Raw genomic sequence first — 13,221 nt, 5'->3', positions numbered from 1 at the left:
GTTTATCAGTTATTCTGTTCCTTTATAAAAGAGCATATTTATCCGTGTGAACCAAAAATGGTATTTCTATTCATTTACCGACAGTGAGGAGCTGGTCTATTCCAGCGATGATTCGCTCACACTCCTCATCCCTGCTCCGCTCCCCCCACTCCCCTAGCAGAGGCTTGTACATCAGCTCACTCATCTCATCAGCCGTCACAGGGATCCCCCCTCCTTCTGTATCCGGCTGCTGGGCTGCAGAGCAGACACCTCAAAATGTATTGAAAACCAATTAACGCTACTTGTGAACAGACCCCAGAGTGTTGTGAACTAACTGTGATAGGACGGTGAAAAGTTCCAATTACCATCATCTGGGATTGGCTCCACATCCCAGGGACTCAGTTTCTCGAGTTCGCCGTTGTCCCAGCTGTTGGAAAAATAAAACAGTGGTTCTACAGTCAATATCACACTTGAGTTTGTCGGTTTAACTAGGCCATAGGAAGCTTCGTTAAAATATTACTTTTTTTTGGTTTTTTTACTTACAACAATATGATTCATACTAAAGACGGATCGCTACTCAGCTGGCTGATTTCTTCTAGTCTGGCCTGCAGATGCTGGTGTTTTTACTGTTATTACCAGGAACAAGTTTGTTTTTATCTCCTCAATAATAAAGTTATGTTCATAAAAACACTGAGCATAAATCAATTTCCCATCTTTACACTGGTAACAGGAACATCACTCAGTTTTACTCAGACTGATGTTTTTGAGAAAAAGGTGTAATACTCTTTACTCTGTGGATTCTTGTTTACTATCAGGTCATAATCTATGGTTGATGTGCTTTAACATTTCTAAAATAAACAAAAATATATTTCTATTAATTCACACATTTAATTCATGTTTTAAGTTGATGTTCTAGACCAGTGTTACTCAACCCTGTTCAACCAAAGAGCCAAATAGTTGAAAAATATCTCTGCAAGAGCCACAATCAATGTGGTGAAAACGGCTTGAAGTAGCAACAAAAATAAGTTAAATCTGGCAAAAAAGTGGCAAAAACATTAAAAGTGACTAAAATGGGCAAAAAGCAGTCAAGGGTAGCAAAATAGGACAAAAAAGAGGAAACAAGTGGTATTTATTTGCAAAAGGTTGCTTTAATGGGCAAAAATTGATTTAAAAAAATGGTAAAAAGTGGCAAAAATGGGAAAAAAGGGTCGAAAAGAAGTGGCAAAGAGGGCAACAAAATAGGATGAAGGGGTACTAAATGGTAAAAGGTAGCTTAAATGGGCAAAAAGTGGCAAAAAAAATGGTGAAAAGGGCAAAATGGGATCGAAGTGGCAAAAGGTAGGAAAAAGTGTAAAAAAGAAGTAGAAAAAATGAGAAAAATTTGGAAAAAAAAGTGATATTTATTGGCAAAGGTATCTTAATTGGTTGAAAAGTGGCAAAACATGGTGAAAAAAGGGCAAAAATTGGTTAAATATGGCAAAAATGGGACAACTAAGTTTGACAATTAAAGCTTTCTGGGAAACAAACTGATTTATGTGAATAATTTCTGAGGTCAACGTTTCCCTTTTTAAGGTTTTCTGGGGAATAATATTTCAAATTAAGACATAAAAGAACCACAAATCATCCCTCAAGAGCCCCATGTTGAGTATCACTGTTCTAGAAAGATCTGAATGGCTGTTTTTGGCACACTCTTTATCCAAAGCTGTAATGCGTCTATAAATCAAACCACAGAAACAGAGTGAGTTTATGGCTTCACTCTCTTCAGCTGTAGGCGGTTTGTCCTGACTCCTGGAGTTATTATACAATATCTAACAAACTTGATTCATATATTAAGTAGCTGCTATACTTCTTATGCACCACTTAAAGACAGGTACATCAAGCTGACATGTATGAAAAACACGTTTACCCCCTCGCTTTCTTTTTTGCATATTTGTCACTTCAATGTTTCAGATCATCAAACTAATTTCAATATTAGAGAAAACCTGAGTAAATGCAAAATGCAGTTTTTAAATTAGAATTTAATTTATCAATAAGAAAAAGCCATCCAAACCTACCTGGCCCTATGTGAAAAAGTCACTGCCCCACTAGTTAAATCATCAATTAACTGTGATTAACCAAATTTTTTCAGAAAGCCAAGTTCAATTTCACTATCCACACTCAGACCTGATTACTGCCAGACCTGCTGAATCCAGAAATCCCTTAAATAGAAGCTGTCTGACAAAGTGGAGTAGGCTACAAGATCTCCAACAAATCATGGTGCCATCTAAAGAAATTCAAGACAGATGAGAAAGTGCCTGATATCTATCAGTCTGGAAAAGGTTACAAAGACATTTCTGAGGCTTTGGGACTCCAGCCAGGCACAGTGAGAGCCATTATCCACAAATGGAGAAAACTGGGAAAAGTGGTGAACCTTCCCAGGAGTGGCCGGAATACGAAAGTGATTCCAAGAGAGCATCAACGACTCATCCAGGAGGTCACAAAAGAACCCAGAACATCATCTAAAGAGCTGCACGCCTCACTGACTCAGTTAAGGTCAGAGTTCATGATTCAACCATAAGAAAGAGACTAGGCAACAATGGCATCATGGGAGAGTTCCAAGGCCAAAACCACTGCTGACTAACAGGAACAAAGGCTCATCTCACATTTGACTAAAATCATCCTGATGAGCGAGAGACTTTTGGGGAATTCTGAGGACTGACCAGACAGAAGCTGAACTTCCTGGAAGGTGTGCGTCCCGTTACATCTGGAGTCAAACTAACACAGCATTTCATCAAAAGAACTTCATATTAACAGTAGGGATGCACAAGTTAAATGGTTAAATTTGTTAGCCACTTCTAGATTTACAAGTGGGTTAAACTAGTTACCTATCATTTTTTTATAAACACAGGCTTGAAATCCCCCGTCTATAATGCTCCTTGAAACTGTAATGAATCTCTCAACTGGAGGCCACTGTAGCTTCAGTTACTGGGTGCTGCATTCCTGTCTGAGCTTTCCCATGGCTCTTCATCGGACGTAAATATGAGAAGCTCAGTGGTAGCTTAGCAGTTAGCGTGAAGCAGAAACAGCGCGGTATGGCTGTTGTTTAAGAGGTAAATGGAAATAAAGTGGTGTGTAGGCTGTTGAGGGTTGAACTCATAACTATTCAACCGAAGTGAAAAGAGGCCACACATCAAAGCATGGTGTTAATCTGCAAAGAGGAGCGAAGGCTGGCGGAGCTAGCTTTTAATGTTAGCCCCACTGTAGAGAGTAAATTATGCTAACATCACACCCGCTGACACTATGACCCTGTGAGGAATTTGACTGTTTTCTAAGGATTTCCTCCTCTTTAGACTAGTCGGTTAAACAAAATTTAAATGAGCCTTTAGCTGAATAAGGAAAAGACACTTAGGAACATCCTTAACCAACAGTCAAACATTGGGGTTGGTAGTGTGATGGTCTGGACCAGGACCTGGGCCACTTGCTGTAATTGATGGAACCATAAAAATTCTGCTGTCTACCAGAAAATCCTGAAGGAGAATGTCCGACCATCAGTTCATGACACCAAGCTCAAGACCACTTGGGTTATGCAGCAAGACAAAGATCCCAAACACACCAGCAAGTCCACCTCTGAATGGGTTAAAAACAACAAAATGAAGGTTTTGGAGTGGTATAGTCAAGTCTGGCCATTCATGCTTGAAAACCCTGTAATATGGCTGAATTAAAACATTTCTGCAAAGAAGAATGGGCCAACATTCCTCCACAGTGATGTGAAAGACTCATTGTGAATCATTGTTAACGTTTGATTGTCGTCCCCAAGGATGGAAAAACCAGTTATTAGGTCTGGAGGGTTATTACTTCTTTAAATAGGGCCAGGGAGGTTTGGATGACTTTTTCCTTAAATAAATGACATCATCATTGCTGTTGTAAATGTTCAGTATTTATCTGGGTAGACTGCAAAAATAACTTGCCCTTTGGGATAAAGAGCATCTGAGTCTTATTTCTTTATTTGTATTTACTCAGGTTTGTTGAATATTAAAACTAGTTTGATGATATGAAACACTGAAGTGTGACAAATATGCAAAAAGACAAAGAAATGAGAAAAGGAGAAAATAGTTTTTCACAGCACAGAAATCAAAGAGGAAGCATCAAATCCAGTTTTGGACATAATGACTGTTTACTCCTTATTGTCACAGCGGAGTGCTGACAAGCAATTCTCTTTAGTGACGTGTTAGAATACACCATGTCCCAGAAAACAGATGTCCCTACAGCCATAGTACACCGTCAAACAACATGCGTTTCTCACCCGACTTTGAAGCACTGGAAAAGACTATCAGGATATTCTGGCTGGTACGGCTCCTGGCAGTCAATGGTCCCAAACCACCAGGCGTCGTCTATCACCGAGCGGAACCTGTCATCTGCACAGTTAAAGAAGGAAAAGAAGCAACTGTGATTTGAGACTGTTTTTGTAAACCAGGGTCAAATGTTAGCGAAATAAACCAACCATGTATCAGTGAGGAAAAACGTTGCCATGTCTTGCATCAAACTTACTTGGTTGCCAGTTTCTACGGAGCGCCTCGTCATAACTTTGCCTCAGGACAAGAAAATCAATTACATCCGGCATATCATGATACCTGAAGGACAAATCCACAACACTTCAGTGGGGAAATACAAGAATCATTCAAGAGTCAGTCTTCAACATCTTTATGATGCATTATGATAAATACATACTGCAAGAAACAGAGCCAGTACGTCAGCATTCATTATTTTGTAGGCTTAGAGTATTAGCATTAGCTAGCACCATTAGCATGTCCCTGACGACCGTAACATTCACTCCTTCTAAAAAAACTTGTTAGTTGGTCACCAGAAAAACAATATCAGACTCATTCTTGAATAGGAAGCCGGTTGATGAGACTGATCTGCTTACTTGATAGAAAATGACTTGTCTGTGATTTTCCCAGTGCCGTGGTCAATGAGAGTCAACTTCAGACAACAGAGCGTTGGAGGACAGACTTCATATTTGATCCCTGTTATCTTCACAAACTCTTGGTCCTTAAGAAATAAAGAAATAATGGGAAATGTTGAGTTCCAAATTTGAAACCTTCTCAGAAACAACAAAATCCATTCAGATTATTAAAATTAACAGTTTTTAACACAAAATAAACAGGATTTTTGCATCCATAATATAACAATGCTGTATATATCAACTGTTTTCATTACTTGAAGATTTTGTAAACTATCTTCTTGAAAATTCAGTATTATTCCAGACTTCTCTACCCAGAAAAACTGTCAGTCTTCTCAATTGTATGGTCTTACCCGCAGGTCCATTTTTTTCCAGGGCTGTTTGTCTAAATTAATGGGGTACAGTTCACTCCGATTCACTGCCTCCACATAAGCTTCGTGTCCCTGCCGAAAGTAGATAACCTGACAAGTAGAGTGGAAAGCTTTTTAAGAACTTCATGTGATGAGAAGTGATCTTAAACAGCTGCTAGATCATAAAAGATTCAATGTTCTGCCCGTTTAAAAGATTTATTCATAATATAGGCACAGTTTCCTTAAAGATGGTCACTACATTCAGATTACATCTAATCCCCCCTCGAGACTTAAATTACAGACAGATAGATGCACCAGTAAACAGAGGACAAAACAATACAGACCAAACAGTGACTATTATGTAGTAGCAGGCCTACAAACTCAGGAGCTCCTGCTTGAGGCAGAGCATGAGATAGTCATCATCAGTTTGTGATAAACATTCAGGACAGTGAAGGTAAAACATTTACGCCATACTTCCTCTAATAAAGACCAGAGTCAAAGTACGGCCGGGCCTCATTATGCTGGGAGACGTAGTCCGCACAAACAAATAAGGGCCGACCCCCCTTCACAGGCTGGGGTGTTATAAAGGATTAACATGGGAATTCCCTTGTGTTTTTACTTGAAACAGCATAGCTTCTACTGCTCTCAATGGGACACTACTCAGCCAATGGCATCCTTTGCTTTGACAGGGCCGGTGTGCAGACAGGAACATTTACAGAGGGATGAACAGAGCGGGTCAATGTCAGCAGGGACGGTTTGACCACAAAAGGAAGGAAACTAAGCTTTTCATCGAAAATGGGCGGACTGTCGCCTAGAGCCTTGCACTGGAGCCCTAGGCCTGAGGGGCCCGACAGCCCAACAGCCCGGGCCGGGCTTCGGGCCAATGACCATATCATTTCCTCGGACACGGGCCGGGCTCGGGCTATTTTGTTTTTAACCTGCCAATTAGAGCTATTTGTCGTGTTTATGTTTAACCAATTTAAATGGCAACACTTGAACGCAGCAGCTGCTCTGCCCCTCCCTCCCCGCTCTATGTGTCAGCTTTACGTGTCTCGGCCAGCTGTAGCAGCAGCGAGCACGCTTTCTGCACAGCTGGAAGAGTGATAGAAGAAAGGAGGACTGGACTTGCCCCTGAAACTGTGGATGCTATTCTTTTTCTGCATGATGCCAAGTAAACAGACTGTTATCCTTGTGGTGTTTAAAGAACGGAGTTTGCCATGTTAAGCAGCTCTCTGTTGTTGAATTGGACGTCGCCATGTTCAGACTTGATTAATAGTTCTACTATAGAATAGAAGTGTATATTTGTTAATAGGCATATAATTGCTGCAATATGCAGGTCAGCTGTTGCTGTGCACTGCTGCATTGCGCACGCAAAAAAAAAAGTCGGGCTTGATACAGGTTCGGGCCTGATAATTCTGAAAACCTGTCAGGCCGGGCTGGGGCTTCACCCCCTCGGGCCAGGGCCAGACTCGGGCCCAGATAATAGGCCCGTGCAGGGCACTACTGTCACTACAGAACCAGAATATTAAGGGGGTGGAGGTAGGCGGTTCAGAACACAAATTGGGTCTATTTGCGGACGACGTAATAGCATACATAGGACAGCCAGATGTGATTTTTCCTAGACTAATGGATTTACTGGAGGAATACGGACAATACTCAGGGTACAAAGTCAACGTAACAAAGACACAGCTACTGGTTCTAAGCTACACACCAGCAGTAGGCATCAAAGACAAATACAAACTTAAATGGGACATGGAAAAAAATTAAATACCTTAGGGGTGAATATTACAAAAGGGGTAGACAAATTATACAACACAAATTACAAAAAGATCAACACAAACATCAAGAGGGATTTAGGAAGGTGGGCAACACAGACTGTCGACTTCAGTTCAAGAGTTGAAATAATCAAAATGAACATATTGCCGATGTTATTGTAACTCTATCATTCCTTATCCATACCTGTACCACATTTATAGAACAGGATAAAGAGATATCAAGGTTTATTTGGGGAGGGAAAAGGCCCTGGATTAGACTTGTAACATTGCAACTACCCAAGGAGAAAGGTGGAATGGCGGTACCAAATTTCAAGGACTATTATTATGCAGCACAGATCAGGGCTGTGGTATGCTGGTGTAATGAGAATTATGAAGCCAAATGGAAAGGTATTGAAACTAAGGCTAGGGGTTATCAGATCCAAAAACTATTAGGGGACAGAGAACTACACAAGATAGAGGAAAACCAATTAGACCCAGTTACTAAATTTACCCTAAATATGTGGAACACGATAATAATGAGATACAAATTAGAAAAAGAGACAGAGATTCTGCAATGCAACATATGATACTAAATTCCAGCAAGGAAGGGAAGATCTTGGTTTTAAGAGATGGGCCAGAGAAGGCATCCCAGCAATATGTACAATGATAGAAAAAGGGCAAATCAGAACTTTCAAAATTTAAAAGACAAGTTTGATTTGGAAAGAACTGATAATTTCAGATATCTACAGGCTAGGGATTATTATATAGGGAAAATAAAAATAGATAAGACCACGGAGCAGGATGGAGTAATCAAGGTACTAATTGATGCATATGAAGGGAAGATGGGCAGGGAGATTTCAACACTGTACCGAGCTCTGTTGAAGAGTAGGGGGAATTCAACACTGTATGTGAAAGACAAGTGGGAAAGAGAACTTGGATTGAGATGACAGAGGAAGAATGGGACAATGTGTGCAGGGTGCAACACTCGACCACTGGGTCAAGAGTGTGGCAGGAGTTCAATTGGAAGAATATCATTCGATTCTTTATAACCCCAAAGACAAAAGGGAGGTATGTGCCAGAACAGAAGATGTGTTGGAGGTTATGTGGACAGGAGGAGCCTGACCACACGCATATTTTCTGGAAGTGCCAAAAGCTGAAGGAATATTGGCTAGGAGTGTGAGGAGAATTAAAGGAGGTATTAGGTTATGAGGTACCTAAGATAGGTTTGGTTTTATATCTGGGGAATCTGACAGAGGAAAACACTCAGGGTCAAGACAGATAACTAATAAAGGCACTGCTAGCAGCCAGCAGGAAAACTATAACAAGGAAGTGGTATATGGCTGACCCACCTACAAAAGAGCAATAGCTGAGAGCAGTGGAGGAAATATTTAACATGGAAAGATTCACACATGGGCGGCATGGAGGCGCAGTGGTTAGCGCTGTTGCCTCACAGCAAGAAGGTTGCTGGTTCGCTTCCCGAACAGGGCCTTTCTGTGCGGAGTTTGCATGTTCTCCCCGTGCACGCGTGGGCTCTATCTGGGTACTCCGGCTTCCTCCCACCACCAAAAACATGCTCATTAGGTTAATTGATCACTCTAAATTGGCTGTAGGTGTGAATGTGAGCAAGCCTGGTTGTCTGTCTCTATGTGTCAGCCCTGAAATTGACTGGTGACCAGTCCAGGGTGTACAGGGTGGATGGATAGATTCACACACATATTGAGGGTACAGGAGGGGAAATTCCAATCTAAGTGGGAAAAATGGATAGAACATAAAAAAAAAGTGGATGACACCACAGATTAGGGCGATGCTGCACACATTTGTAATAGAGGGCACTTTCATGTGATCATGTAGATTTATTTTGTATTTCTGTTGATATTATATATTTTATTTATCTATTTATTTTATTATCATTGTAATCAAGATGATGTGAAAATGTATCCACTCTCTTGTAAACACATTCTCAATCAAAATTTAAGTGTGTTTCAGTATCACTAATGCCAAACATTAATATGGGACAAAGCAGACATCTTTGAGCTGCAATCCCAACTCACATCTGATCTGAAAACAGAGGAAAAAACTGAATGAAGACTAGTGTGAATTCACACTATCATTCACTGACAACAAAGTTATGTTAATTTGAGATCATTATGAAACCCACTTACTGACACAGGACCTTCAGTTCAGATTTAAAAAGAGCTGAGCATCATTATTCTCACTAAATCAGTGAGAGAATGAAAGGGACAGCTGTTCACTGCTTTAACTATGCTATTTTTAAACCATTGTGTCTGACCTGGACTTTTGGTCTTAAAAAGCTTGTAAAATATCAACTCTGTGGTGCTCAGTTAAGCTCTAAACACCCTTTAAGCTTTAGAATATGTGTGGTGCACTAATGTCCCTGGAATTAAAAAAGTATGAAACTATAAACACAAAAGAAAAAACTAAATGAAAACAAAAACTCAAAGATTTGAATGTATTACACACAGTGTACAATAATGACAAGGTTTGTTTGGCACAAACTTGTTCTCCCATCTCGTGGGGACCAAAAAAATGACACAAAGTCTTCAAAATATTCATATTTTCACAGAAACATCCTTTTGCTTTAGGGAGTTTGAGACATTATTTAAAGCAGTTCCTGTCTGCAGAGACACAGAAGGACACATCACAGCCTCTCTGTGTCTCTTTCTCTCCATTGTGAGTCATTCAGGCTCTCTCCTTTAGTTTCCAAGTGTTTCCACGTGCACTGTTGGGCAAAGCAGGATGTTGATGGAACAGCCTGCCATTGGTGTTCATAGACCAGTCACAGTGCATTGTGGGATAAAAATAGGTTGTTTCCACTGAGCGGTCCAGCTCAGTTTGGTGTGGTACGGCACGTTTTTTTTTGGCGTTTCCATAGAGAAAGGGTCCCAAAAAACCGACCCGTACCGTCCCACTTTTCGGCACCCTTCTGTAGGGGTGCCAATCTTACCTAACCGTACCAAAAAGGTGGAGCTACACACACAACAATAGGGGCTGCACTGACATCACGTCAGCAGGCGACTCAGCTGCTCGCCTCAGGGCTTCAAACACGGAAGTCTGCGCTGTGAGAAGCGTGCAAAAACGGGAGAAAAATGGACCAACATCTGCCTAAATGGGAAATATTTGGACTTGACAGAGATCCAAACGGTTTCCTAGTCTATGGGTATTGGTACTTAATCTAGCTTGATTTTAACACCAGCTGAACTTTTATTTTTACTTTTAGTGCGGTGAATTCTCACAGTACAGCTCTAAGCTTTTATATTTTGTCGTATTAACTGTTCTAGACCAGATATACTCACATATTAACGTAGCGTTACGACTCAAACCGTCTCTCTACACGTATTCCATCAGCTGAGGATCTGACAGCGGTTAACATCATTAAAATGTAGTTATTTTTAAAAAAAGCACTTTCAGCTGAAATAAAGCTGTTTACTGCTTATTCCCTACTGATTTCTGTCACTCATCCTTTCTATAACTCTGCTGCTGGAACAGCTGACTCGTGCTGTCTGTGACTTTACATGCATGCTTTCACAGCCCCACCCACCCAAGTGAGAGCACGTGTGTCTGTGCAAATGCAAACTGTTTTGGGGTTTAGCGTACCAAACCATACCAAACCGAACTGAATCAAACTGGACCCCCGATGGCTGACATGGCTAAACAGACAATATGGCGGACCAGTACTAGTCATTGGTGGTAGGGACAGTTGGAAAAAGGATTATAAATGAACAAAAAGACGTCCAATATCAGAGTTACTGGTAGAGACCCCAGAAGTCACCTAAGCTCCAGGCGTGCTAGAAAAGGTAAGAGCTATGAAAGCAGGGATAACCTCATTAGAACGGCACAACCAAGGGCTTTCAGAGGGAAAAAGTACGTGGCTAGATTTATTGTTCAAAAGTTACAGCCTAGAGTAACACGTCTAAATCCTAATCTTAATATTCCTTTATCAAACCCTCTGTTAGCCTACTTGAAACTAAAAGAGAATATTTATTATCAGGTTCTATTCAGACTATTTAGTTATATAAACCCCACGTCAAAAAATATTTTAGTCTATTATTATTGACGTTACATTAAGATATTTGATTTGTACTAAAATATGAACCATTATTCTTCTCTATGAAAATGTAAACATGAACAATCATACTTAGAAATAAAGGAGGGAATTAAAAATAAAGGCCTGACTCCAAATGATGAGCCTCTGTCCTTTAGAGGCCTGGTACCCTCTACAATTTCGTGAACAGAAAATATTCACAGGAAGATAACTGTAATCTGAGAGCGCTTTCTTGGCTACCGCGACCAGAAAAAAAGGGCTGTGCAGAATGACTGATAAGCAGACCAGAACGATGCCATAAACTGGTAAATAACAGTGAGATAATTAAACTGTAAACGCGTATAGATCAACTGTAGCCAACTATGCTGCCTACTCATTGTGGAACTGGGTAAAGTAAGCATACAGAAATGTTATTCATAATATAGGCACTTAGTACATGTTCTAGCAGATGGTCACTTCATCTTTGACCAACTAATCCTGATTTATGTCAACAGTTTTCCTCTCATCTGAAGCCCATACCTCATCGCCCATTTGAGGAACAAAAGGAGACTTCCTGGGAATGACATCAGTGATCCAAGGGGAGGGTCTGAATTCATTGGACACTTCTCTGTTGATGGATGGTCGAGCCTTTGGACGCTGATTTGAGCACCAAGATTAAAAAACGTAAATCAGTATGTATTTTTTAAACATCTTACATTCATCACAACAAAAACTGGAAAAGCAAAGATTCTCCAGTGAAGTTCTGGGACAATTATCTCCTCAGTGAGGAGGTATGACTTCTTTCACTGTGCTGACATCTCACCTTGTTTGTGCCGTTCTTTAGCCTCTTGACCTTTTCTTTGCCTTTCTTCTGAGGTTTTTCTTCCTCCTCACTCTGCTCCTTCTCCTCCTCTCCTTCATTCTTGTCATCTTCCTCCTCTTCAGAACTGCTGAGTTGGCGCTGCCGCCGTTTCCTCGATGACAAAGGGGTGGATGGCTGAAGGTTGATCCCAGCGTCTGCTGTCCAGTCTGAATACTCACTAGATGTGTGGCTGTAAAATCAACATCAGATTAATGATCACTACAAATAATCTGGATTTTCAGCATGTCAGTTCCGCTGGTTTCCATCTTTAGTCCGAGCGGTGTTGACCAATCACATATGAGCAGGCTTTGGGGATACAGCGTTACGTATAACCAACTAGAAACAGGCAGAACTAAACCAGCACTGTGTGACATTAATATTCTAATGATCCATTTGTCTTTTTAGACATCTGAATGAAAGTTTAGCTAACAAACCGTCAAATATTGAAACCTGAGCAACAAATCCAAGTAGTGAAAGCCATTGATCAGTTAGATTCCCTCACTTCCTGAAACGCGTCACAGACTCCATAAAAAAAAAAAAAAAAAAACAATTTCCAAGTAGTTTTCATCTTCTCCAGACAGGGCTTGACTTTTTGTTTTATGTACAAACCAGAATCAGGATGGTTTTGTTTGGCAAACTCAATTAAACCAAACTTAACTGAGAGAAAATTACATCATAATGTATTTTCATGCATATTCTGCTGAAGCAGGCCAAGGTACTGCTGTGATATCAATGATATCATACATGCTATCATATCATTTATCCTGCTGTGGGATTAAGACCTCAGGTGAACAGCCCTGCTCTGTGGACAGTTATATAAAATTGCCTTTTCATTTTTGAAGTAAATTAACATTACAGAGCAATGGATTTGCCATTCTGTCATCAGGCAAATTCATCTCGAAAAGCTCCAGTCCACATCGTTTTGACTGTTTGGACCAATCAGCATCATTTGGGGAGAACATGGCGGTAGCCAAAGGCGCTGTGTGGCATTAAGTTAGGATGCAGCGGCAACTTTGTCAGAAATGCACCACATTTCTAACCTGACACCATAGACGGCATTTGGGAAAGGGCAGAGCCTTTGAAAAAAAAAAAAACTCGGAGGGTGACTGGATGAACGTTCTGTCACATCTTTATGGGCCAATCAGAGCAACAAAACACGTGACGTCGTTGCCACTACCAAGGTGTGCAGCTACCGAGGAATAAACTCCATGTAGAACTGCATAACCCGAACCATGGTGACTGTAGACATGTCAGTACACGACTTTTGGGGTTTCTGAAAAGAAAACAACTCACTG

General features: G+C 40.7%; 1 protein-coding gene across 6 annotated transcripts in view; it reads right to left on the bottom strand.

The window, feature by feature from the left end:
* brwd1 (bromodomain and WD repeat domain containing 1) overlaps nucleotides 1-13,221 on the bottom strand; it is a 60,003-nt gene that overhangs the window by 17,619 nt on the left and 29,163 nt on the right. For 3 of the 6 annotated variants that reach the window (XM_041803119.1, XM_041803128.1, XM_041803138.1), the window contains exons 24-31: nucleotides 11,888-12,116; nucleotides 11,605-11,721; nucleotides 5,272-5,379; nucleotides 4,883-5,007; nucleotides 4,507-4,589; nucleotides 4,262-4,373; nucleotides 345-406; nucleotides 79-249 (exon numbers count right to left, since the gene is read on the bottom strand). In XM_041803119.1, the coding sequence (XP_041659053.1) occupies nucleotides 79-249; nucleotides 345-406; nucleotides 4,262-4,373; nucleotides 4,507-4,589; nucleotides 4,883-5,007; nucleotides 5,272-5,379; nucleotides 11,605-11,721; nucleotides 11,888-12,116 (1,007 nt within the window). The remainder of the gene's footprint in view (nucleotides 1-78; nucleotides 250-344; nucleotides 407-4,261; nucleotides 4,374-4,506; nucleotides 4,590-4,882; nucleotides 5,008-5,271; nucleotides 5,380-11,604; nucleotides 11,722-11,887; nucleotides 12,117-13,221) is intronic. The other 3 variants (XM_041803147.1, XM_041803165.1, XM_041803156.1) reach the window with 2 other exon arrangements.

The sequence above is a fragment of the Cheilinus undulatus genome, linkage group 2, assembly GCF_018320785.1.
Source record: "Cheilinus undulatus linkage group 2, ASM1832078v1, whole genome shotgun sequence".
Classification (NCBI taxonomy): domain Eukaryota; kingdom Metazoa; phylum Chordata; class Actinopteri; order Labriformes; family Labridae; genus Cheilinus; species Cheilinus undulatus.
Note: the sequence above shows the minus strand (reverse complement) of the source record. Positions and strands in the feature narration are given on the sequence as shown.